This window comes from Rattus norvegicus, chromosome 15, assembly GCF_036323735.1.
Source record: "Rattus norvegicus strain BN/NHsdMcwi chromosome 15, GRCr8, whole genome shotgun sequence".
Classification (NCBI taxonomy): domain Eukaryota; kingdom Metazoa; phylum Chordata; class Mammalia; order Rodentia; family Muridae; genus Rattus; species Rattus norvegicus.
Genome location: NC_086033.1, coordinates 40,648,053 through 40,672,877, shown reverse-complemented (window position 1 = coordinate 40,672,877; position 24,825 = coordinate 40,648,053). Strand labels below are relative to the sequence as shown.

The 24,825-nt window shown below is 44.0% G+C and overlaps 1 protein-coding gene across 1 annotated transcript; it reads left to right on the top strand.

Annotated features, from left to right (window-relative positions):
- Positions 1–1,118: 1,118 nt before the first annotated feature.
- On the top strand, positions 1,119–17,315 carry Dleu7 (deleted in lymphocytic leukemia, 7). Its single transcript, NM_001400998.1, has 2 exons — positions 1,119–1,846; positions 16,449–17,315. Exons 1-2 carry the CDS (start codon positions 1,424–1,426, stop codon positions 16,653–16,655), a joined length of 630 nt encoding a protein of 209 aa, NP_001387927.1. The 5' UTR covers positions 1,119–1,423; the 3' UTR covers positions 16,656–17,315.
- Positions 17,316–24,825: the final 7,510 nt, after the last annotated feature.

Below are 24,825 nucleotides of genomic sequence, written 5' to 3'. Positions count from 1 at the left end.
TCAATATTAAACCGCTTCTCTCTCCAAAGTCATTTCTCTGTGGCTTCACGGACTAGCATTTTACCTAGATATAATTTGCATGAGCACACTTGTTTTTATTTAAGAAAGCTTCTTTATTGATTCAGATTGGTTTTTGGAAAGGAAGGAAACATTGAGAATTCTAAGAACCTTTGCTGGAGAGTCATCAGAAAGATTACTCAGGGTCAACTATTCCAGTCAACGAGGGTCCCATATCTCTTACTGATCACCTTTCTGTACTGACAGGACCACCCCAATGGCGTTTCCATCCAGAGAGCTTCCAGAATTGACTCTACAAGACACGCCTTCTATCTGCCTGAGCCTCTGGTTTCCCCATGAGTCCTCTCTCCCCTCTGTGCCCTTGCCTCTGCTATGCTGGGTCACTGGATTCTCCAACAGTTTTCCTTGCAAGAAGAAAGCAGAAAAAGATGCTCTCAGCGATAGCTCTCTCCTCATTATTCCCTTCAAATGTCTTCAAAAACAAGCAAGCAAACAAACAAACAACACAAAACTCCACAAAACAAAGTAAAACGCACAGATGGCTGCCATCTAGAAAGATTAAAGTTACCAGTTCTTTCCCATTACTTAAAGGACACAGCCATGTTTGATATAATTAAAAATGGGTAAGTGTACAGCTGCCCAGAGGTTCCTGCTCCAGAAAAGGATTGACCTTTGACCTTGCTGCCAGAGTCCTTCCGAACGGGCAACTCCTCATCTGGGCAGTGGCAGGCTTGGGTTTCAGGAGCAGGCCATGACAACTCTGTCTTGATGTCATTTCTGCATCCCCAGTACCTGTGGGGAACCCAGCAATCAGGGCTGAACTTTGAGATACTTTGGTAATTTTGCTTGGGGGTGTGCAAGGCCTTGAAGGCTATTTCAAGGTGCTTCTGAAAATATCCTCAGGGAAACGAGAAGAACCCACCAGTGTCCTTTGTGAGGTTGGTTGGAGCTCTGGGCATGTTAATGACCTGGCGAGGTTTTAATACTGCAGACCCTGGGCCTTCACCGCCTTAAGTGGTCCTTTGCTGGCATCCTTCAGGGAACAAGGGGGCGGGGTATCTGGGGATAGATACATCCGCACAAAGCAGCGCATTTCCCCACCAAAGCCCCGAGAGGCGGAAGAACCAGAGCTCAGCATCTGGCTCCTGTTCAAACGCTCACCGAGCAGGCTCCAGGCAGCTTTGGGTCATTCTGAGCCCATTCTGCCTGGCAGGGAATGCAGGGGCAAGCACCCGTCACCACCTGCGGGCCGGGGGCGGGGCGGGCCACACACGCTGAGGGACGTGGAGGCTGGGGAAAAGCCAGGAGTTAGAAAAATGTGACCCCGCGACCCCGAACGCCGAAAGCTGCTAGGCTCTTTTGCCTGCGCTCCACCTGCTCGTCAGCGCCCAGCTGCTAGCCGGCCATGGCCAGCCCTGCGCCCTTAGTGGCTTCCATCAGCCACCAAATGGTGGCTCTGCAGACCCTGCAGCTACTACAGCAGGAGTGGGGCTGGGGCGACGGTCCTAGTGCCCCAGGGAGCCCGCGCAGCCCGGACCACGTGCCTATCGCCCAGGCTCGTCGCTCAGGCCAGATGCGGACCCGGCGGGGGTTGGGGCGCGGGAGCACGGGAGCGCGGGGCTCCCCCGAGGCAGGCGAGCTGCGGGGTGCAGAGGGGGGCGCGGAGCTGCTGCCTTTTCCCCGGGACCGCGGGCCCTGTACCTTGGCGCGGATGGCGATGCGCAGCGCTTTGGCTCGCGTGGTGGACTCGACCTCGGAGCTGGTCAGCGTAGAGCAGACTCTGCTTGGGCCTCTCCAGCAGGAGCGGCCCTTCCCCATTCACCTGAAGGTGAGTCTGCCTGCCTTCCTCTCTGGGTTGCAGTGCCAGGATGAAGTGAAGAGGGTCACTGGACTCCAAGCGGGGTGTGGTCAACCTGCTCTGGGCAGGGAAGGGGATAGGTGCAAAGTGAGACACACACTGAGGACTAAGCATGTGGTACAGAAGGCTTCAGAACTAATTACCTGGGATCTGTCAAACTGTGGAACTAGACCTGGATGTGTGTGTGTGTGTGTGTGTGTGTGTGTGTGTGTGTGTGTGTGTGTGTGTGTGTAGGGACAGGTGTCTGTGTATAAGGGGTCCTGTCACAGGAATCATTTTTCTACCTGTGGAGGTCAGCTCTCCTGCCTCCTCCTCTATTAAGGCTTTGAGTACACCTGAAGATCCCAGCTGCATATGTTTTGACAACATCATGTACGTTTAAAGTTGCTTCACACGCGTGAACCACAATTCTTTTGCATGAATCCAATTCCCCACAGAGCACAGAGACCCAACAGAATCAACTCAAATCGTCATAAAGTGGGCTGGGGGCAGGTGGTCCCAGATGTTGACAAGCTTGCTAATAGTACCAGAGATTCCTGCTGAATTAGCCAGCTCACGTGTAGGCGGGCAGAACTGGGATGAGACCTGAGGTAGGTTAGGGTCTAGGGTTTTGGGGGTTCAGTCTTGGCTTTGCCATTAACTAATGTAATACTCGACTGTGCTAGTTAGATTTTATTGACTTGACATAGCTAGAGTCATCAGAGAAGAGAAAACTCCAATTCAAAAGATGCCACCATCAGATTGCCCATAGGCAAGTCTGTTGGGGGCATTATTGATTAATGATAGATATGAGAGGAGAGGAGAGAGCCCATGACCCACTGGGCAGTGCCACCCCTGGGCAGTGCCACCCCTGGGCAGCTGGTTTTGGGTGGCATGAGAAAGCTAGCTGAACAAGGCACAGGGAGCAAGCCCGTAACCGTGGCTTCTCCATGCTCCTGCTTCAGTTCCTGCCTCCAGTTCCTGCCCTGACTTCTTCATGAAGAGATACGAACTGTATACTGAAATGAACCCTTTCCTCCCCAGGTTGCTTTTGGTCATTGGGTTTTTATCACAGCAACAGGAAGCAAACTAGGTCATTGTATTAGGGCCACAAGTTTTGAGACCTGCTGGCTCTCAACCTGTGCCAGGAGCATCTACTTGGGAATCTGGGAGAGTTTGGTCCTTTCCTTAAGGATTGATGCTGCTCTTACTCCACAAGCCAAAGGTGGGGAAACATGCAGTATATTAAGTTGCATCATATGGTGTAAAAAAATTCAAATCAAATGTCACTAAGCAATGTCTGAGTCGTCTCTCTTCAAGAAAAATATTTAAAATTATTATTATTTTTTCCTTTTCTTTTTTTTGGAGCTGGGGACCGAACCCAGGGCCTTGCGCTTGCTAGGCAAGCACTCTACCACTGAGCTAAATCCCCAACCCCTAAAATTATTATTATTGTTAAAAAATATTCTCCAAGAAAATATTTAAAATCTGCCGATGCATGACTTATTATTGGTTGTGAGTTACGTAGTAATTTCATTGATTTTAAGACATGAAAAGAATAGGTATCTGATGAAATTTGAAGTGCGGTAATATTAGGAACATGTTGGAAATATATGTGTGCGTCGGTTGCTTTCAGGTCACTACGACCCAAATCCTCACAGAAACAACTTACAGGAGGAAAGGTTTACTTTGGGCTAGACTTCACCCCTTTTTCTCTTTCATGGAGGGCTCCAATTATGCCAGGCAAATCATTTCTCCATGGAATTATTTCCCCACTGTCAGGTACATTTTTGACTGGCAGTTGCAAAGAGATTTTAGTCCATCCTCTGGGGGCAGGCACGGTGGACCAGATCCTTGGTGGCCAAACATCATGGGGCCTAGGAAGCAGGGAAGGGATGGGTAGGTGAGGGCTAGGGCCAGGCTTTAATCTTCAAAGGACTGCCTCCAACATATAGGCCCACCCTCTAAAAGCTGTACAGCCCCAACTCAAATAGAGCCATTTGCTGGAGACCGCTCAAATCAGGAGCCGATGGGTATTTCTTAGATTCAAGCCACAGCAGTGTGATGTCAGATATACAGGGTGCAAACAGGCTAGGCTTGGCAGGTACAGATACTGAACGATCTGTTTTGCCTAGGGTGATCTTTGAAGGCTGTTTGGGGGAAGCAACCTTTTCTTTCTTTTACTTTCTCCCTCCTTCCCTCCCTTTCTTCTCTTTCAATGACCGTTTGCTTTCCACATAAGGAGGCCTGTGCAATTCAAACCCCAAGCATTGATGGTTGGCTGGCGGCTGCAAGTAGCTCTGTTTGGAAGGAGGGAGAAAGGGATCCTGGACACTTGGGGGTTGGCAGGTGAAGGACATGCACAATATTCCATAGCCATCGAATGGGAGGCGGTTCAACCCCAGACGGCTGGGTTTTCGTGTGAATCAGGTCAGTGCTGATGTGCTGAGGCTGTCTGACCAAGCACCAGAAGGTCGCTGGCACCAAGGTTGTGGTGTTTTGTTCAGGGTAGCGGTCGCCCCTACTTGGTAATCCTTGAGGCATTCCTAGTTTAGGTAAAGGCCTGCATACATTCCACCCCCTTTCAGGTGTCTAGATCTTATTCATCTGCTGGGAAAATTAAGGCCAATGGGCCCAAATAACCAATTAACTTCCTTTCCCTCTGTGTGTGTGTGTGTGTGTGTGAAAGAGAGAGAGAGAGAGAGAGAGAGAGAGAGAGAGAGTGCGTGTGCGAGAGAGACAGAGAGAGAGACAGAGACAGAGACAGAGACAGAGACAGAGAGAGAGAGAGCACGCCTGTGTTCATGCTCGTATGCGGGTACACATGGAGACCACAGATCTATGTTAGGTGTCTCCCTCAGTTGCTCTCCATCTTACTTTTTGAGACAGGACCTCTCATTTTACCTGTTTCTCTAGCTCACTCGTTTGGCCAAGTTGGCTGACTACTAAGCCCCAGGGATCTTCCTGTCTCTGCTTCCTCAGTGCTGGGATTAGAGGGATTAGAGGGCTGTTACTGGTCACTGTTTTTTTGTTTTTTGTTTTAAACCTGGGTGCTGAGGATCTGAGCTCAGCTTCTCTTGCTTACCCAGAAAGCATTGCACATGTTGAGCCCTCTCCTCAGTCTCCCACCCATCTTTCTTGTCATCTCAAACAAATAAACATTTCTCTCCCATGAATTCTTTCTTGTGCTGCTGAAGCAAATCCTGGCTTGTCCCTAATTATGCTTTCAATGGAAGAGAACTCAGCCCTATCATAGATACTCTGTGTTTTCCTATATGTACATTATAATTAAGTTTAACTTATAAATTATGTTAGAGATTAACTAGGATGATCAAATATAAGGTAGAACAGTTAATAACAATGCACAGTGATAAGTCATGTAAACATCCCCCTGTCTAATCTCATCACACTGTATTCACCCGGTGATGACCTGGGACCATGCAATGGCTGTGTGTGGTAAGGTGAATGACAGAGGCCTTAGGAGTTAGCATTAGGCACCTACATAAGGGCCTCTTGAACACAGCTCTGTAAATAGAGTAACAGCATTGACTAAAGAGTAACTAATAGGTGGGAAGAATGGCCGAGTTAGAACCTGGACAAGGGGCAGATTAACATCCTGGGCCAGGTGCAAAGGGACATTGCCAGAGCGCATCACAGTACTAGATCCAGTTTAAAATGTGTACATTGTTTAATTCTGGAAATCTCTGTATAATATTTTTAGCCTGTTGTTGACAGCACGTAACTAAATGGGAGGGGGGAGCAGCCTTGTGTTACCTGCCTTCTCTCTGCCAGAGTCCCTCAGTCTACAGAGACGCTCAGCGTTTTGTCATCTTCCCGTTCCTTTTGTGTCACATTTCTATTCTTCTGTTTCTCCAGCAATTTTCTGATGCATTGCGGCTACGTTCTGGAAAGTTGCAGAATGCTCATCAAGAGGGGTCTTGGCCTTCTTCCCACTGCCAGACTGTGTCACCTGTATGGGACTGGTGAATTTCAGGGGGGACAGTCTGTCCTATTGGAAGTGAGAGGAACAGGGACAGCCAGAATCTAGAGATTTTGCTTGGCTTGCAATGTGGAGGAAAGGGTTATCTCTATTTGACTTCTAGAATACTGGTCACACAGTTCAGATTAGAGAGGACTGCAGCCCTCTGGGGACTGGCTATGCTGACTTGGCTTCATTAGTACTGTTAAGTTGAAGGATTTGGAAGGACATTCCCTGTACACCACAAGGCTTGTCTGCTGTATAGTTTGATTTCAGGATGGGCATTGCTCACAGAAATGAGATGTATGTGAGGAGTTCCTCAATGTCAGGCCTTTTTGATGGTGTTACTTGACATGCAAGGTAGGAAAGAGATTGACTTAAGCTGAAACCAAGGGCTAGTTGACACTACAGGGGACTGTGCCATGGTGATGACCCAACACCAGCACCTAATCCCAGGAGCCATTAGGATCTGCTGTATGTTTCTGGCTGTAGGCACTTGGGTGAGTTCCCTCACCTTCCTATGCCCCAGCCTCTTCTATAAAGAGGCTGAATCACCTAAAGGATGGGTGACTCAACAGTCTTAGTTGGTGATTTTTCCTTAGTAAGTTGTTATTGTTGCTATTAATAAGCTGACAACTCATAAACCACTAATATATATATATCTGTATATACATCTATCTGTATTATCTGTATCATATATATATCTGTATATATCTGTATCTATATCTATATCTATATCTGTGTATATCTGTATATATATGTATATATCCCTATATATATCTGTATCATATATATGTATATATATATCTGTATATATCTGTATATATATCAGTATATGAATGACTCTGACTTATGAACTGTTTCTGTTTCCAGGGCTGTTGATAGACACACAGTCAGGACAGATAATTAAGTGAATTTCTAAGAAGTTTCCTCTACATAGAAGTCAGCTTGGCTTTATGCCTTGGCTTCATTAGTGCTACTGATATATGTCATTGTCCAGGGGGTTATTGATGAACCCTTCTGAAGGTTTAGGAGGAGAGATGGTATAAGGTATGAAGGCAGACATTCTCATCTCAACAGCAAAGGGCACTTTTTTCTCTATTAAATATTTTTTCTAATGAAATAAACTTACATTTGCTATTCTCTTTGAACATTTAGAAAATTACCAACACAATAATAAAAAAACGTAGTGAGTTTCTTTATGGTAGATGATGAGGCTCTGAGCCTTGTTAAAGTTGGTCCAGGTAACTAGCTTGGAAAATATTTATTACAAGAGGAAACAGGCTTAAGCAACTATAGGGCTTTGAGAGCCAAGACATGATTGGAGTTAATGTAATTTGTCCTGATAATATCACAGGCCAGGTCCTGTGGATATTATGAACTAAAATACAGGTCGTAGTTGAGAGTGTGTGATGGATAGGGCCACAGCTGTGCATAACGGTGCAGTGTATCTCATTCAGGCTGCTGTAGTCTGTAGACTGGGTGTGTATAGGCTAAGCTGCTGTAACAAAATGGCTTCAACAACACACATTTCATTTTCTCAGTCTTCAAAGGTTGGACATCCCAAATCAAGGCAATGACATATTCAGTCTCTGTTAGGGCTTCCTATCTGCCTTCCAGAGGCACCTCTCAGGGTCTTCAAACTGTCTTCGTGTATCCTACTGGGAGGAAGGGGAGACAGTAAAGGACAGAAGGAGGGAAAGAGGGACAGGAGATAGATAGATAGATAGATAGATAGATAGATAGATAGATAGATAGACAGACAGACAGAACGAACAAACTTCTAGAGCATCTTAGATGTGAGAGCTGGGGCTATAGTTCAGTTGATAGATTCAAGGCCATCCTTGGCTGCATAGTGAGTTTGAGGCTCCATGAACACCCTTCACCTGAGTGTGTGTGTGTGTGTGTGTGTGTGTGTGTGTGTGTGTGGTGATGGATGGTACCTCATTCTTTTGACTTTTTATCCTTAATTACCTTCCTACAGGCCTTGTGTTACAAGTAGTCACACTGTGGGTAGAGGTTCAACATAGGAAGTTTCAAGGTATGCAGTCTGCCATGCCTGTGTCCTTCCCTGAAGACCATTTTATAGGGTGACCCAAAGCACTGAGCAGTCACTAAACACAGGAAATTACTATTAAGCTAATAATATCAGCAACGATGGGACAGACATTTGTTCCTAAATAGTACTATGTTACCTTTAGGAACACTGGAAGGAAACAAATCTGAACTGCTGAAAAGATGGCCAAGACAGTTTTGAAATGACCTAAGTTTTGTTAGTCTTCAAGAACTAAAAGCATTTAGCTTCCAAGAGCTACAACCCAAAGAAGCTGACAGAGACTAGCTGAGGCCAACTTTCAGAGACAGAACTTCCTACCACCATTCAGTAAACTTTCCTGTGAACTCTTTCATTTCAATAAGCTCATTGTGGTAACAATTGCTCTACCAAATTCTTGGTGAGTGTCTCCTGTTCTAGAGTGAGACCAGCAGCCCACACACTGCTGACCCTAGCTTCCTTCCCATATTCATGTTCTTTGCACACAGTAAGTGTGACTGCCAACTGTTCAAAGAAGACACTACTCCATCCATAGTGATTAGTGAAACCAGCGCCTACAGGTTTGGAAATAATGTCTTCAAAAATTGTAAACCTTGGATACTGAGGAGATCATTATGAGGTGTCCACCAGAGAAGACCACTTGGACTTTATATTGGTTTAAGCCACTCAGCAGCTACACTGGGTATTTAGGACCAGAGTGCAGTTCTGAGCCTTTCTCAGGGTTAGCTTTTTAATTAATTAATTAATATCTCGAATGCTGCTCCCCTACCAGGTCCCTCCTCACAGAATTGCTCCCCCACCCCTTCTCCTCTGAGAGGGTGGGACCCCTTGGGTCTCCCCCATCCTAGTGCATCAGGTCTAGCTTTTAAGCACACAGATCACATGCTGGGTTGATGCACCACAATTAGCAAGAACAGCCAGAAGCAGAACTATAGATGCCAAAAAAATAAGGTTAGTGTATTTAACGACTCTCCTAGAACTGTGGGCTTGGGTGTAAGGTTAGTGTATTTAACGACTCTCCTAGAACTCTGGGCTTGGGTGTAAGGTCAGTGTATTTAACGACTCTCCTAGGACTGTGGGCTTGGGTGTAAGGTTAGTGTATTTAACGACTCTCCTAGAACTGTGGGCTTGGGTGTAAGGTTAGTGTATTTAACGACTCTCCTAGAACTCTGGGCTTGGGTGTAAGGTCAGTGTATTTAACGACTCTCCTAGAACTGTGGGCTTGGGTGTAAGGTTAGTGTATTTAACGACTCTCCTAGGACTGTGGGCTTGGGTGTAAGGTCAGTGTATTTAACGACTCTCCTAGGACTGTGGGCTTGGGTGTAAGGTCAGTGTATTTAACGACTCTCCTAGGACTGTGGGCTTGGGTGTAAGGTTAGTGTATTTAACGACTCTCCTAGGACTGTGGGCTTGGGTGTAAGGTTAGTGTATTTAACGACTCTCCTAGGACTGTGGGCTTGGGTGTAAGGTCAGTGTATTTAACGACTCTCCTAGGACTGTGGGCTTGGGTGTAAGGTCAGTGTATTTAACGACTCTCCTAGGACTGTGGGCTTGGGTGTAAGGTCAGTGTATTTAACGACTCTCCTAGGACTGTGGGCTTGGGTGTAAGGTTAGTGTATTTAACGACTCTCCTAGGACTGTGGGCTTGGGTGTAAGGTCAGTGTATTTAACGACTCTCCTAGGACTGTGGGCTTGGGTGGGATCGCCCCTTGTTCTGTCCTGGCAGGTGGTGCTGCCCACATGCCGTGCTCCAAGGCCTGAATCCCACTTCCATCATGGTGTCAGTTGTGCTAAGGTCTGTGTCCTACTAAGGCCTGGAGGCCCGAAGCAAGATGGCTCAGTGGTTGAGAACACTGGCTGCTCTTGCAGAGTACTGGGCTTGACTTCCAGCACCGACATCAGGTGGCTCACAACTAGCTGTAAATTCAGTTCCAGGGGATCTAACACCCTGTTCTGGCACCACACACATACATGTACAGATTACACAGGCAAACACTCATATATGTACTATAAATCAACAAATACTAAAAAAGAATGAAAGCAGGGGTGGGAAGATGGCTCACCTGGTAAGGTATCGGTTATGTGTGCTTCAGTGCCCATGTTCACTTCCCCAGGACCCACATATAAAATGTCAGGCGGGCTGGTGTGCATGGCTATCCTCAGCACTGGGGAGATGGAGGCATGAATGTCCCCGGGGCTTGCCGTCTAGCCAGTCTAGACAAGTTGGTGAGTTCCAAGTTCAGTGGGGGACACTACCAGGGACAAATATGTGTGAATGGTTGAGTAAGACTGACGAGGATCAGCATACCTTTCTTCAGTATGGGGGCCTTAAAACAGACGGCCAGGGAATGAGAAGAAAAAGAAGGTAAGAGAACTGGGGTCAGGAGGTTTTGTGCATATGTCTTATACCAGCTAAATTTATTAAGTACAGTGTCTTATATACCATTTGTGGGGAGAAAAATGGGACAGAGGCAGTGAGAAAAGCCAAACAGTCAAGGGCCTCCCAGGAACATCACAGATCAGACATAGTGTCCTTGGGACTGATAATGTAAGCCCCTTAGGATGGGAAGAGTTGGGTTTTCAGGATCCAAAGCTATGGTTTCTTCAAGGCATGGACCCCAGTCCATCACCGGTTCTGTCAAAGTATGTTCCCGGTCTAAAGAAGGAGCTGTGGTCTTTCTCTGTATATCAGGGCCTCAGGGAAAGCCTTGGGTTGGTCTGTCCCTCAACAAAGGCACCTAGCATTGACCTTTGGACATAGAATGCTATTATATGCATACATGCACACCTGAATATATGCTCACATGCATGTGCACACACATATTATGAGCATCACTGCTGAAGAAATAGAAATTCATGGTTGTCAGTAGCCATGGGACTGCTTGTTACTACAGATACGTTTGCTTTTGTGGTCCAATGTCTGGTTTATTTATAGTTTTATAATAGTTTTTAATGGAAATAATGTGAAAGTCACTACATAAAAGCTTTATGAAATGAAGTTTTGGTGAAAGAGGCCAGAAAGGCTTTAAGTCAGAGCTTTGCTTGGCTACTGGACAGAAACTCCATAGGCTTTGATGGGCATGAGCTCATTGAGTCTTGTTGCTTTCCCATTGAAAATGGTGCCATTCCCAAAGCCAAAGCTTGAGGGGGCTTCGTTATGACTTCACGGGTAAAATGCTTAGTTTCCTGCAGATAATGGACTCCTCATGGTGATTGGTACCTACTTGGGTCCTCCACTGGGTTTTCTATGTAGTGGCCTTGGGCTCAGGGCCCTGAGCTTGTAGTTACAAGTCAGATATTGACGAGCCAGGTGAGGTTTGGAAAGTTCCCAGTTCTCCAGTCTTCCTCTAAGAACGCCATTCCCATGTCACTGATATATGTGCTGTAAAGAATCCTAATGGGTCTGGGGTCGTGCCTGTTGTTAGGCAGGGTGCAGAGGAGGAGCTTGTTTACCGGCTGGGCAGATGTTTAAGGTCCAGGTGTTCCCCAAGAAACCCAGGAAAGGCTTAGTATTTTCCTCTTTCTCTGCCTCTGCCTCCATGTATATTTTTGTGTGTGCCTCTGTCTTTGAATCACAGCCTCCGCGCCAATTTTCTTGGCCACCCTCTTGCCTCTCTTCCCGTCTTTCCTGCTATGATCTGGAAGGGAGGATACCTCTGAGTAGGCCACTGATTAGCAGGGGTGGCTTTACACAGTATGGACAGGTCTCCAAATCAGCTACTACTGTTATATTTTACAGATAAGAACATGGATCTCCGTAGACACAATGGGTTGTCCAAGGGTAACCTATCAAAGGGTGGAACCAGGGTGTTGATGGTAATTGCATTGCTCTTAGAATGGGCTCTGCTGACTCAAAGGGAGGCCCATCTTGATGACGACAAAGGCCATTCTGAGGGACATATTCTCGAGGGCTGGGAATTGGGATGTTATCATCTTTGGAGAAGGCTACTGTTTTACTATTATAGAACAGAATTCTGCTAAAAATAGAAAAATATACAGTTGTTTTAAAAAATTGTTTTAGACAGAGAGATGGTCTAGTGGGTAAAAGTTTTTTGGCATGTAAACCTGATGGTGGCATGCAAGCCTGATGATTTGAGTTTAATCCTTAGCATCGATGATGGAGGGAAAGAATGGGCTGCCAAAAGGTGCACTCCCTCTGTCCTCCATGTGCAGCCTGTGGAATGGGTACACAAGTGAGTAAGGATTAGTGTGTGTAAACATGTGTATCATACATACACTTAAATAATGATAAATAAATGAAACTGTAATCTATGACAAGTAATTTCATTGTAAGAGCATTGCTTTCCCTGGTATAGATCTGCATGAAGTTTTGGCATCAGCACATAGGGCACATGGTAGAAAGGGAACCCTGGTTAGGAACTGTGGGAGAATGAAGAAAAGTTACACAGACACATGCAGAGTGAAGCTGTGGTCAGGTGGGGTTTGTCTAACAATAACACCTCAATCCAGAACCTCAGCATGTCTGGTAGGTCCAGCACAGAGGAAGGAGTTAGCTAGTCCCATCTCTGTAAGCAAGCAGGCTCAGGCTATAAGCATGTGGAGGAGGAATCTCAGTTGATTGTCTTTGTATACACTGTCCAATGAGCTTGGTCCTTGTGGGTAATGTCTTTTGCCAATTGTCCCAAGGACCCAGGGCCTTGGGAATCCTAAATCCACACTCACTCAGGGCATCTTCCTCCCTCTACAGAAATCATCAATTTTCGTTGGGTGTTTGGACAGACGATTTGGTGCTCCTTCTCCTCGCCGGGTTATCAACTCTTTAGAGACAGGGAAATGTTTCTCCTTGACTTTAGTGTAGTGTAGTAAAATAGCATAGCTTAGTGCACAGTTTCAAACAACACTGCTACTTTCTTAACTGAGTCAAACAGGCGCAGACTAGTATCTCAGTAGATTGGTTAAGACATGGGAGGGGAATCTTGATGCGCATGGAAAGGTCAGTGCTGTGTTTAGTTTGGGTCACTGTAGCCATCAATACGTTTCATAGGCAGAGTCTGAAGTTACAAAATGCTTTAGAGGCTCCCTAAACCGCTTTCAGTTGCTCGGCTGTGTAGATATAACTCTGGCACAGTGCTCAAAGCATCATAGCCTATCAAGTCATTTCTGGGGGCATCTGGGACTTTCTATATAACAGTCACAGGAGAATATGGTTTGTCATCGAATGGAAGGCACTGAGAGTGAGGTCATGGCCAGTATTGTCTCTGTGTGTTTCTACTGAAAGCCACAGAGCAGTTAATGAGCCTTAACCTCATGTCTTGGGATTCTCATCTTCCCAGCAGGAGTAGCACAAAGTTGTTTGGATTGATGTAGTGTTGGCACTCAGCCCTTCTAGAAAGAAAGGAAAGGAACACCTTTTTTATTTCCCCTTACCCTGGAAGGTCAATTCCTAAAAATTTATTTCCCTAACTGTTACTGCATCTTATCTTAGAGAAGGTTTAAAGAAAAAATTGTACTAGGAAAATAAAATAAAGAGTTCTTGCAAAATTCACGGGAAGCCCACACAGTTTGCCCAGGTCATCAGGAACCAGCTGTAAGCTTTCATAATTTTTCCATTTGAGTGTTTATATAAGTAAATGTGGAATCAACATCAGGTTTCAGGCCCACGTGTTTATTTTTCAAGGTGCTTTAATCTTGATTAAAGATGAGCAGGCGTACATCAGCGTAGACCTTGCTGGCCCCATGGCAAATCTCCTTGGATCCTTCCATTTTGTATTTAGATTGGGTTTCTCGTAGAGCAAGTGCACAGTTTCCCTTAATGTGGCTTGGGGGAAACCATCCATAGTGACTGTCTCACTCCAAGCAATATGCTTCTGCAGTCCCATTGCCCCATCAACTGTAGGAATTGATTCTTGGGACCCTGATACCTTCTGAGCAGAGACAGGAAACACAGGAAGGTAGGAAGGCAAGAAAACTGTGCAGAGAAGGTTAAACCAAATTCTGGGCATGCTAGCCTCCTAGGGACAGCAGCACATCCTCCTGCCTCTCCTCTCCAGGCTATCACACTGGCCTTACCACTCTGCAGTAAATTAAACTTGTTTTATTTCCTAGGAAATCCTGGAAAGTAAGTGGAAACCCAAGTCCTTCTTACTCAAGTGACAGTGTTTTGTTTTGGGAGAAAACGGTTTCCTCTTCTATACATAATTAGGAAGAAATGTTAGCCCCTCACTGTGTTAGTGACTTAGAGTCACTGTGACCAAGGAAATTTATAGAAGCCAGCTTATTGAGGACTTACAATTTCAGAGGGTGAGTCTACGACCATCATGGTAGGGTGCTGGGCTGTGTGTCTGCCTTTTCCCTGGGGTGCCTGGAGGGCCACTGCCATGGTGCTCAGGGAAGACAGAATGAAGTCTGCAATGGGGGTCCTCAGTCCATGTTTTCCAAGAGTGGGAAACTGCAGAGTCTGGGACAATTGCTGCTGTTCCCTGTCTCTTGTGTACCAGAGGTCCCTGATCTGAGCTTACTCTTGGGGCTGCTGCACACCAGGCAGGAAAGGGAAGGCAGAGCCCAGGATGAAGGCAAAACCCAGTTTGATTCCCAGTGAGTGCTGAGACTATGGAGGGGCTGGGAGAGAGATGACCTACTCCTGGAGATTTAGACATGGCTTTTTATGATGAAGGCCTCCCCTCAAGCGATCCTTGATGAAGAGACAGTCCTTGCTTGTTCAAACTGTTTTATTCGATGGTGAAAGCATACCCCTTACGCAGGGATTAAATACCTTTTGTGGGAAGGGATGCCCAGGAAGGGAAGTTCACTGGCTGAACACGAGGGACCTATCTAGATACCGCATTAGCATGGAGAACTCCAGGTTTTTATGCTATGTGACTGATTGCCATATGCCTCTCAGTAGGGTGTAGAGGTAGGCGGGAAGTGGCTACACTCCTACTCTTCTCAGTTCTGAGACCCACAGGATCTGAGATCACTCAGCTTTACCCATTCTTCTGTCTGGTGGCATGGTCCACTTGCCCCACAGTGGGAAGCATGGCATCAGGAAGGCAGGCCTGGTGCTTGGTCAGTAGCCGAGAGCTCACTGAGTCAACAGTGAGGAGGCAGAGAGCAAGAGCTAACTGGGAACTGTGTGGGCTTTTGAAACCTCAAGGCCCACTCCCAGGGACACACCACCACCAAGGCCCCACCTCCTCATGCTTCCCAAACAATTCTACCAACGAGGGACCGAACATTCAAATACATGAGTCTGTGGGGCTCTTCTCATTCAAGTCACCCACTCCTCAATCTTCCACTAACCCCCAGCCCTTCTTCCTATTGTTGGTGTCAGGAAGTCGGGGGTGGCACTTTATACTTTCTCTTTTCCTAAGCCATTGGGTTTAATATGCTGCTTAGGAACTTTCAATCATTTTCCCGTATGCGCATAAATATTTAAGTCTGCTTATCTTTCTACTTTCCACAGATTTTGATACAATATTTCCAAGTGTGTTCTGTATAGAGTATTCCCAAAGTCCTTTTTTCCCCTTAGACCTATGAATCGTTTAGAAGTGCTTTTTAAAGTCTTGTGTGTTTGGGGAGATAATCTGCCTCACTGCGGTCTCCCTGCTTGCACTGCCTTTGCATGACACAAGTTCTGATCGGCTAAGGTATGCTCTGGGACGACATGCAGGCATCAGAGTCCACAATTATTCCACATGTGTTTGAGAACAATGTCTGTTTGATTATCCCCATTGGTTTAAACTAGTCTTTCCCACTCTGTACAGTACATACTGCATGATGTACTTTGTTGCATGATCCTGGGTTTTTTTTTTTTTTTTTTTTTTTTTTTTTTGGTTCTTTTTTTCGGAGCTGGGATGATCCTGGGTTTTTAAAGTCTTTTAAGATGGGGGGAAAGGGAACTTGCTTTGTAGCCCTGGTTGGTCCTTTCTGGAGGGCATGTCCACTGCACAGTAAATTCTACTATGGAATCTTGACCATGGTAAATCCCAAACAGTAAGAGCACAGGCTATTTGTCAGAGCTCCTTTAGGAATAAACAACAGAATCTCGGCTTCAGCTGGTTTCAGTAAAAAGGGCTATTCCTTAGCTAGGCTAGATGAGAAATCCTGAAAATCCACGTTGGAGTGTAGCTGGATTCATATAGACAGGAAATGCCATTAGAGTCAGCCACCATTAATCTCTCTCATCTACCATTTTGTTTCGGAGACATCCTCATTTGTACATTACTCTGTAGGCTACAAGATGTTTCCAAGTAATCCTGGTCAAAGGGAGTTGCTCTCTTCCAGCCCAGCAGCCATGGGGCCAGTGGCATTTGTCAGTCACCTGTCCCTGGCCAGTTCACTTGACTGAGTGTGGTCATCCTGCCATATCTGACCAGTTCACTTGACTGGCTGTGGTCGTCCTGCCATATCTGACCAGTTCACTTGACTGGGTGTGATATCCTCTCATGGATCTGGGGGTGGGACTGGGTCAGCTTTGGTTCTCCTATGGCTAAAAATGTGAAAGGGTAGTTCTCTGAGAAAAATCTGGAAATTAGACAATGGAAGTACAATACATGCTCACGTCATCAGTCTAATTTCCCTCGTGTTGCTGTTCATTTCAGGATAGCGTGGAATTTAGAAACATCTGCAGTCACTTGGCTCTGCAAATTGAAGGACAGCAGTTTGACAGAGACTTGAATGCCGCCCACCAGTGTCTGAAAACTATAGTGAAGAAGCTGATCCAGTCACTTGCCAATCTCCCGTCAGATGCCCATGTGGTTGCCTGCGCTTCCTTGAGACAGATCTTACAGAATCTCCCAGATGTATGAGCACGAGAGACAGCCAGACTACAGCTGGCCCTGCCAAGAAAACAGAATCCTTCACCTTCTAAATGATCAGCAGCGATGGCTGTTAGTGTTCCCAAAAGGACTTGATGTTCATGTCTGCGTCTGACCAAGAGCACTTTTAGCCTTCAGCATGGTAGCATGTAGTGCACACATTCTTAAAGTTACAGTGTATATTTTTAGAGTACACTTACTGCTGACTTTCTGAAGTATATTTCTTTGTGGAGCTAATTGGATTATATATGTACATATTTATTAGCCAGCTTAAGCCTTGGTTTTGAATGATACTTGAATTCTATATTTGTATTATTGTCAGCTATAAGGCTGACTAGGGACATGCACAGTAGAAACTATGGCTCTTCATGGGATCTTGAGTAAATGGGACACTTAGTAACTGACACAGTCTGTTTTCTGGACACGTAGACAGTGACAGTGATCTTTAGTTGTAGAACTATAGGTGTCAGTCATTGTGAGCCCAGCCCTATCATTAGTAATTTACCACTGGGCAGGGAGAGCTGCTTCTAAACCTTGCACTTTCATATACTGCTCTGTACATTTAAAATGATAATGCACTACGGGGTACCAAGCAGACATGATATGCAAATACAAATACATACTATTAAAGTCTCAATGTGGAACCGTCTAGCTTCTCTTACCGTTTCTGACTATTCCAATTGAAATAGGAAAGTGCTGGCACAAGAAGGAGGGGGTGGGCATGTGAGCAGTTTTCCTTGCCTCGTCCAACACTTGGATCTGGAAGGAGAAGGTTGTTTAATCATTAATTAATTAATTAATTAATTAATTTATTAATTAATTTTTGGTAACAGTTATCTACATGTGCTTTCTATTGTTCAATGCTATCTGGAGCTAAAAAGGGCCTTGTTTTGTCATAAAAGTTTGTTGTGGAAACAGCATCAGGTTCAGGGTCGGGTAGGAAGATCATAGCGTACATGAATGCCTTGCGTTTGAAAGAATCAATAACTGATCTCATCAGTTGTGAGGTATCTGTCTAAGATAAGTGTTAGTAGTAATCAAAGCCTCTTTTATTGAAAATATTTTTTCATAAATATATTCCCAACACAGTTTCCCCTTCTTCATTTCCTCCCAGATAAAACATGGAACCACAAAACATAATATATAAGCAAAAGACCAGTAAGATTAAGAAAAATGCCAAAGCAAAACAACATGAGGCAAAGATATCTCCAGAATGCCACCGAGCTTGTTTCGTCTGGCCATCTACCACTGAATAGGAGGCCGGCCGTTAAGTGTGGTTTATATTACCGAGACTCCACTAGAGAAAGCTGATTTTTCCTTAGCAAGAGGTTGCCAATTGAAGATAGCTTCTTGATTAGAGATGTGATCTCCAGTCTGTTTTCCTCTCCTCGTGCTGGGACCCATCTGACTTGGACCTGTGCAGACCCTGTACATGCTACCACAGCCTCTGTGAGTTCATACATGCATCAGTCCTGTTCTGTCTGGAAGACACTGTTTCCTTGGGGTCATCCATTCCCTCTGGTTATTAAAATCTTTCCCCATCTCCTTCCACAAATGTCCCCCAAACTTTGAGTGGAGGGGTTCGATGAAGATATACCATTTAGGATTGAGTGTTCCAAAGTCACCTCTTGCATATTGTCCCCAGTTGTGAGTCTCTGTGTTAGTTTCCATCTACTATAGGAGAAAGCGTCTCTGATGATGACTGAGCTCGACGCTGACCTACAGATATCACAGAGTGTTTGAAGAAGTCACTGCTGCAGTCCATCGGTGGAATGGTAGTGTTTAGTTTTCTCTTAGGTTTCTGGCCTATCTGGTTCCAGGTTCTTCGTTACTCAAGCAGTAAGAGGTATGGGTTCCATCTCATAGAGAGGGCCTTAAATCTAATCAGATAGGGGTAAGTTACTCACTTTTGTGCTACTCTTGGACCAGCATATCATGCAGATAGATCACTATTACAGATCACAGGGCTTGCAAATGGGCTGGGGTTTACCCTCTCTGGTAGTGTACAGAGCATCTTCCAGTACCGGAAACACTAGTCAGTAGGGGTGAGGCTCTAGTAAGGCATCAGCTCATCTTCTCTGTGTTCAGTGAGATATGTAAGTGTTGTCTTCAGCAACAGGGCCTTACCATCAGTTTGTGAAGAGCAAATGATAGCCTTGACAATAACTTTGGGGGTTTCCATGGAGCCCCTTTCCTTTATAAGAGTTGTCATGGTCATGGTATCTCTTCAGTACTAATACTAAGATATCTTCTTTGAAGGTCTGGTAAAATTCTGCATCAAAGCTGTTTGTCCCAAGTTGTTTTTGTTGGAAAACTTTTGATTCCCACCTCTATTTGACTACGTATTATGGATCAATCTGTTTAAATTTCTTGTCCAACTTTGACAGGTTATATTTATATTTATATAAATTTACTCATTTTACTCTTTTAGGTTTTCCAATTTGGTGGAAGTCAGATTTTTAAAATATGTCCTTATGATTTTATTTTCTTGGTGTCTGTTATTATGCCTTCCCTGTTTATAATTTTACTAATTTGGAGCATCTCTTTATCTATGAATTAATTTGGGTAGGGGTTTAGCCATCTTACTGATTTTCTCAAGGAACCAATCCTTCGTTTCATTGATTGTATATATTGGTTTTGTTCCTTTCCATATTGTTGATTTTAGACCTGAGTTCTTCTTTTTGTTACATGGCTTCCAGGTGTGCTGGTAAGCTACTAATGTGAGAGCTAGCTAATTTTTATATATTTTATTTTATTATGTAAGCATTTAGGTGCTTTGAAATTGCCTCTTAGACCTGCCTTTCTTGTGTCGTGCAGGTTTGGGGTTGTTGTGTTTTCATTTTAATTCAATTCTAAAATGTTTTACATTTTCTTCTTAATTTCTGTATTGGCCCATTTTTAATTCAGTAATGAGTCTTGGGGTTGGGGATTTAGCTCAGTGGTAGAGCGCTTGCCTAGCAAGCGCAAGGCCCTGGGTTCGGTCCCCAGCTCTGAAAAAAAAAAAAAAAAAAGTAATGAGTCTTTCAGTTTCCATGAGTTTGCATGCTTTCTGTTGTTCGTGCTGTTGTTGATAGTCAGGTTTAGTCCATGGGTGACAGATAAGACACCTTTCATTCCATTCCATTTCATTTCATTTTTTGAGACCTGGTTTGTGCCCAAGAATGTGTTCAATTCTGAAGAAAGTTTGAAGAGGTGCTGAGAAGAAGGTATAATCTTTTTGTGTTTTGACTGTAATGTTCTGTAAATAACTGCTAGGTATTTTTGGTTTATGACATTATTTAACTCAAGCATTTTCCTGTATAGTGGCTGGATGACCTGTCTTTTGGTAAGAGTGAGGTATTGAAATCACTCACTGTCACTGTCTGAGGGTCAGTGTAGTTATAGCTGTAGTAGTGTTTCTTTTATGGACTTGAGTGCCCTTTGTTCACTGCGTAAATGTTCAGAGTTGTAATATTCTCATGGTTGATTTTTTTCCTCTGAAAAGTATGTAGTGTTAGTGAGTATATAGTATTCCTCTATATCTCTTCTGACTATTTTTAGTTTGGAAAAAGGCTACATGTGCTTGTTTCTTTGGTTTATTTGCTTGGAATTCATCCTTTTACCCTGAGGTGATGTCTTTGGTGATAATGTGTGTTTCTTGTATGCAGTAGAAAGAAAAATCCTGTTTTCTAATCCAATCTTTTAGTATGTGGTTTTTTTAACTAGGGAATTGAGATCCTTAATTTTGAGAGTTATTAATGAGCAGTGTTTACTGATTCCTGTTATTTCATTGTTTTGGTGTGGGTTTCTTCCCCTTCTTTTTATTTTCTGGTCTGGGATCCTCTATTCCTTGTATTTTCTTGATTATAGTTAACATCTTCTGACTAAAATTTTTCTTCTAATCCCTTTTGTAAATAGTTTTCTTTCTATATCTATTCTCATTGATAGTTTTGCTGGGCTGGCCATCTGTGGTTTCCTAGATTTTGTAGAACGGCTGTCCAAGCCCTTCTGAATCTTAGAGTCTCCATTGAGAAGTCTGGTGTAATTCTAATGTATCTATCTACCTTTATATATAGCTTGGTCTTTTTCCCTCATAGCTTTTAATAGTCCGTCTTTGTTCTGTATGATTAGTGTTTTGATTATTATGTGTCATGCGGAATTTCTTCTATGATTTTGTTAAAAATTAGTTAAAAGTATTTTCTGTGCACATGACCTGGGCTGCTTCTCCTTCCTTATTCCTAGTATTCATAGACTTGGTCTTTTCATTGTGTCCAGATTTCCTGGATGTTTCATGACTGTATATATGTGTGTGTGTGTATATATATATATATATATATATATATATATATGCTTATATATGTACTGTACATATATGTATATGTGTATGTATATATTTGTATATATGCATATATATGTGTATATATACACACACATATATATTTAACATTTTCTTCGACTAAAATATCTATTTCTTGTACCTCGTTATTGATGTCTGAGACTCTTTCATGTTCGTATTCTGTTGGTGAGGCTTACTTCTGAAATTTTTGTTTGAGTTCCTAAATTTTTCTTTTCAAGTTTTATCTCAGTATGGTGGTTTGAATGAAAATGCCCCATAGGCTCACAGTGTGGGACTACTGATAGGATTAGGATGCATGGCCTTATTGGAATAGATATGACCTTATTGGAAGAAGTGTGCACTAGGGGTGGGCTTTGGGCTTTCAGAAGCCCTAGTCAGGACTAGCATCTCCCTCTTTTTCTGTCACCCATGAATCTAGACATAGACGTCTTGGCTCCTTCTCCAACATCTGCCTGCCAGGGGCTGCCATGTTTCCTACTGGGCGGATTGTAGACTAACCCTTGGAAACTCCAAGCAAGCCCCAGTGAAGTGCTTTTCTTTGTAAGAGTTACCATGCTCGTGGCATCTCTTCACAGCAATCAAATACTGAATAAGGCATTCAGTTTTGGTTTTCTTTAGTGATTCTGCTTCTGCTTTTGTGATTTGACCTGTTTTATCATTTAATTCTCCTGTTGTGTTTTCATAGACTTCATCAAGTTCTATAAACATGCTATTTTGAAGAATTTTTCTTTTGCTTCACCTGTATTGTATTTCTTATGGCCTTCAGTAGTAGGATTACTGGCCTTAGGCAGGAACATGTTGTCTCAGCTGTTACTGTATTTTGGGGCTGGTGTCTAGGCATTTGGCTTTTTGATGATTCAGGTGATTCTTGGTGCTGCCACGTGATCTTGTCTTTGTTGGGTAAGTTTCTATAATGGAGTTCTTGATGGGCATGAGGCCTGCATTTATTTCTTGGGAACAGTCTTTGTCATTCACTTCCCCCACTTCTAGAAAGCATCATATTCTGAAGGGATAACTTTATTTTTATATGAGGTAGTTTTTCCTATGAGAAAATGATTCCAGAACTATTTCATTCTAAGAGAGGGTCTTATGTAGCCCAGGGAAGCCTTGAGCTTTTTATGCAACTGCAGATGACCTCGGTCTCCTAACCATTCCATTTTCCCCATCTCAAGTGCTAGGAGTGCAGGTGTGCACCACCACTCCAAGTGATTGTGGTGCTTGGGATGAACCCAGTACTTCTTGTGTGCTAGGTAAGCACTCTGCCAACTGAACCAATACCAGTCCCAGAATTGCTCTTTAAAGACAGACAGATCATCACCTGTAGACAGCCTGATTCATTTTAATTAATCATTTTCTTTCTTTTTTTTTTTTTTTCGGAGCTGGGGACCAAACCCAGGGCCTTGCGCTTGCTAGGCAAGCGCTCTACCACTGAGCTAAATCCCCAACCCCAATCATTTTCTTGATAATATGAAGTGTTGTGTTTTTACTCTTACTCTAAGACATATTGAATACTTTTTGATTTTCTGTCTGAGCTTCTGATTTCTCCCCTTACTCTGTATCATGGTTCCCGGAGGTGATGAAATACTCATTCATCCTTTGGGACCTGACTGACTTTCTATTCCCTTTGAACTCTGGGTCACCCTTCTGGAAATGATGTCCTTCTGTCGTAATGTGTTTAGAGTATACTTGATGCTGCAATCCTGCGCAGATCATACACTGAGATTAGCTTCCTGAGGGCAAGAATTCTCCATCTTTGTATATGTCGCACAGCATCTAGGTTCTGAAAGTCCTGTGGTCCTTGCTGTCTTTTTATCCCTTCCCACTTAACTGTGAGCTATTGAGTCATCTTTATTGTCAGCATTCACGATCATTTACCTGTACACATCTGTACATTTGCTGTGCATGATCAGATCCTTTTGTTCTTTTCCCAGGAGTCTTTAGTATTTTTGCTGCAAGCAGACAGGACTTAAAATACCTAAATATATCTTAAGACTAATTGCATGTTGAAGTGATAATGTTTTGAACATGCTGGGTTGAATAAAACAGGTAATTAGAAGAGCTAGGGTTAAGAACACTTGCTTTGAAAGCAAGAAGGCTGGTATTCAACTCTCTGATACCCACACAAAAGCTGGGTAGAGCTATGAATGCTTTGTACTGGGGAGCAGTGACGGGCAGATATTGGGAGCTTTCTGGTAGCCAGCCCAGCCAAAACAGTGAGCTCTGGGTTCAGTGAGAGACCCTGTCTCAGAAAAGAAGATAGAAAGTGATCAACGGAAATACCCCATGTCCTCCTCTGGGCTCTGCATCCACATGCATCTGCACACATGTGCACATACCCAATTCTACATAAAGATACTGTACACAAAACCCCACACACATGTCATATAATTAAGTGTGCCTTTAAAAGAAAACTTTCAATATGGTTACTAGTATACATGAGGCTCTGTGAGCATCTTGCATTGTACTTCTGTGAGGCCGTGCTGTTGAAGAACATTCAAGAGAAAATTCACTACTCTCTTTAACTGTCCAGTCTGAAGGCTGTTTTATACCTTCTCAAGCTACCTCCCCCAAGTGTCCTCATCCTCAGTGTGTGGCTTGGCTTCTGAGCACACAGAGACAGTGAAAGACACTGAATGGGGATATAAAACTACTAAGCCTGCCTCTGTAGTCATACACTCAAAGCTCCAGACTGCCTCTAGGAGGACCTGTCCAGATGCCACACGAGGCTCTGGAGTTCCTCTGGCCGGCGATGCTGCCCTTTCTACTCACTCAACTGCCTTCCCTCTTATACATATCCTCAGGGTCTACAGAGCATGTTTTCAGTGTGTTAGAACATGCCCAATCTTTTAGAATTATTAGCAGCAAAATTTACCGCAATAATTCTGCTTTTATGAGTCCATCTCTTGTTTCTTTCGAATGCCCTTAAATGAGTTTTATGGCCAACATCCATCAACCTGGCTCTTTTAGACCCCTGATAACACGCACACTCCTAGCTTCAGTGGCGAGTCCCACTCGATCCTTACTGACACATCAGCAGCTTTGACGTCCATGGTGACTCATTTCTTGGATCATCCTCTCATTTTGGTTCCAGGTCATGAGACTCTGGCAGTTCTGCCTCTTTGTTGGCCACAGGTCTGATGTCCTGGCTCTTTCAAGATTTCTGAGTCCCTGAATTTGATGTGGCTCAGTTTGGGTTCCCCTCTTCGTCACTCCTTGGTGTTTTTCTCCTTACTCACGAGTGACATCTGGGCGCTCTCTTCAGTCCCACCAGTCCAGCAGACAACAGAATATCTCCATTCTGACACAGTGGTACCTACAGAGTCACAGGAAGAAAAGGTGTTTCAGATATTAGGATGGAATTCTTGATCTCCATACCTGCTTCTCCTGTATCCACCACATCTCACATGATGATGACCCTTCTTGTGGTCATCTGGGCATAAAACTGCTAAACTCATCCTTGACCCCTTTGGTTACTCACAAATCAGCAAATCTTGCTTACGTAACCTTCAAATACATTTTGTTGAAGTTAGGTCCTGGTTTTTCTATCCAGCCCCATGCTCCCAGAAATAAGACCCAAACCCAAAATACTTTTACAAATAACTTGGCCATATAGCTAGGCTCTTCTCTGACTAGAATCATAAGTTAAGATGGCCTATTTATTTAATCTACATTTTGCCGCATGGCTGGTTGCCTGTGAGCCTCTGTCCTCACATCTTCCTGGGCAGATCTTACCATGCCTGTCTCTAACCCAGAGTTCCTTCTCCTCCAGGATATCTCACCTTCCCTTTCCTGCCTTAACCATAGGCTGTAAGCTTTTTAATTGAT

Coding starts and splice junctions, on each gene's coding strand:
- Dleu7 (NM_001400998.1), top strand. CDS start 1,424: ATGGCCAGCCCTGCGCCCTTAGTGGCTTCCATCAGCCACCAAATGGTG. Junction 1,847..16,448: donor CCTTCCCCATTCACCTGAAG/GTGAGTCTGCCT, acceptor TGTTCATTTCAG/GATAGCGTGGAATTTAGAAA.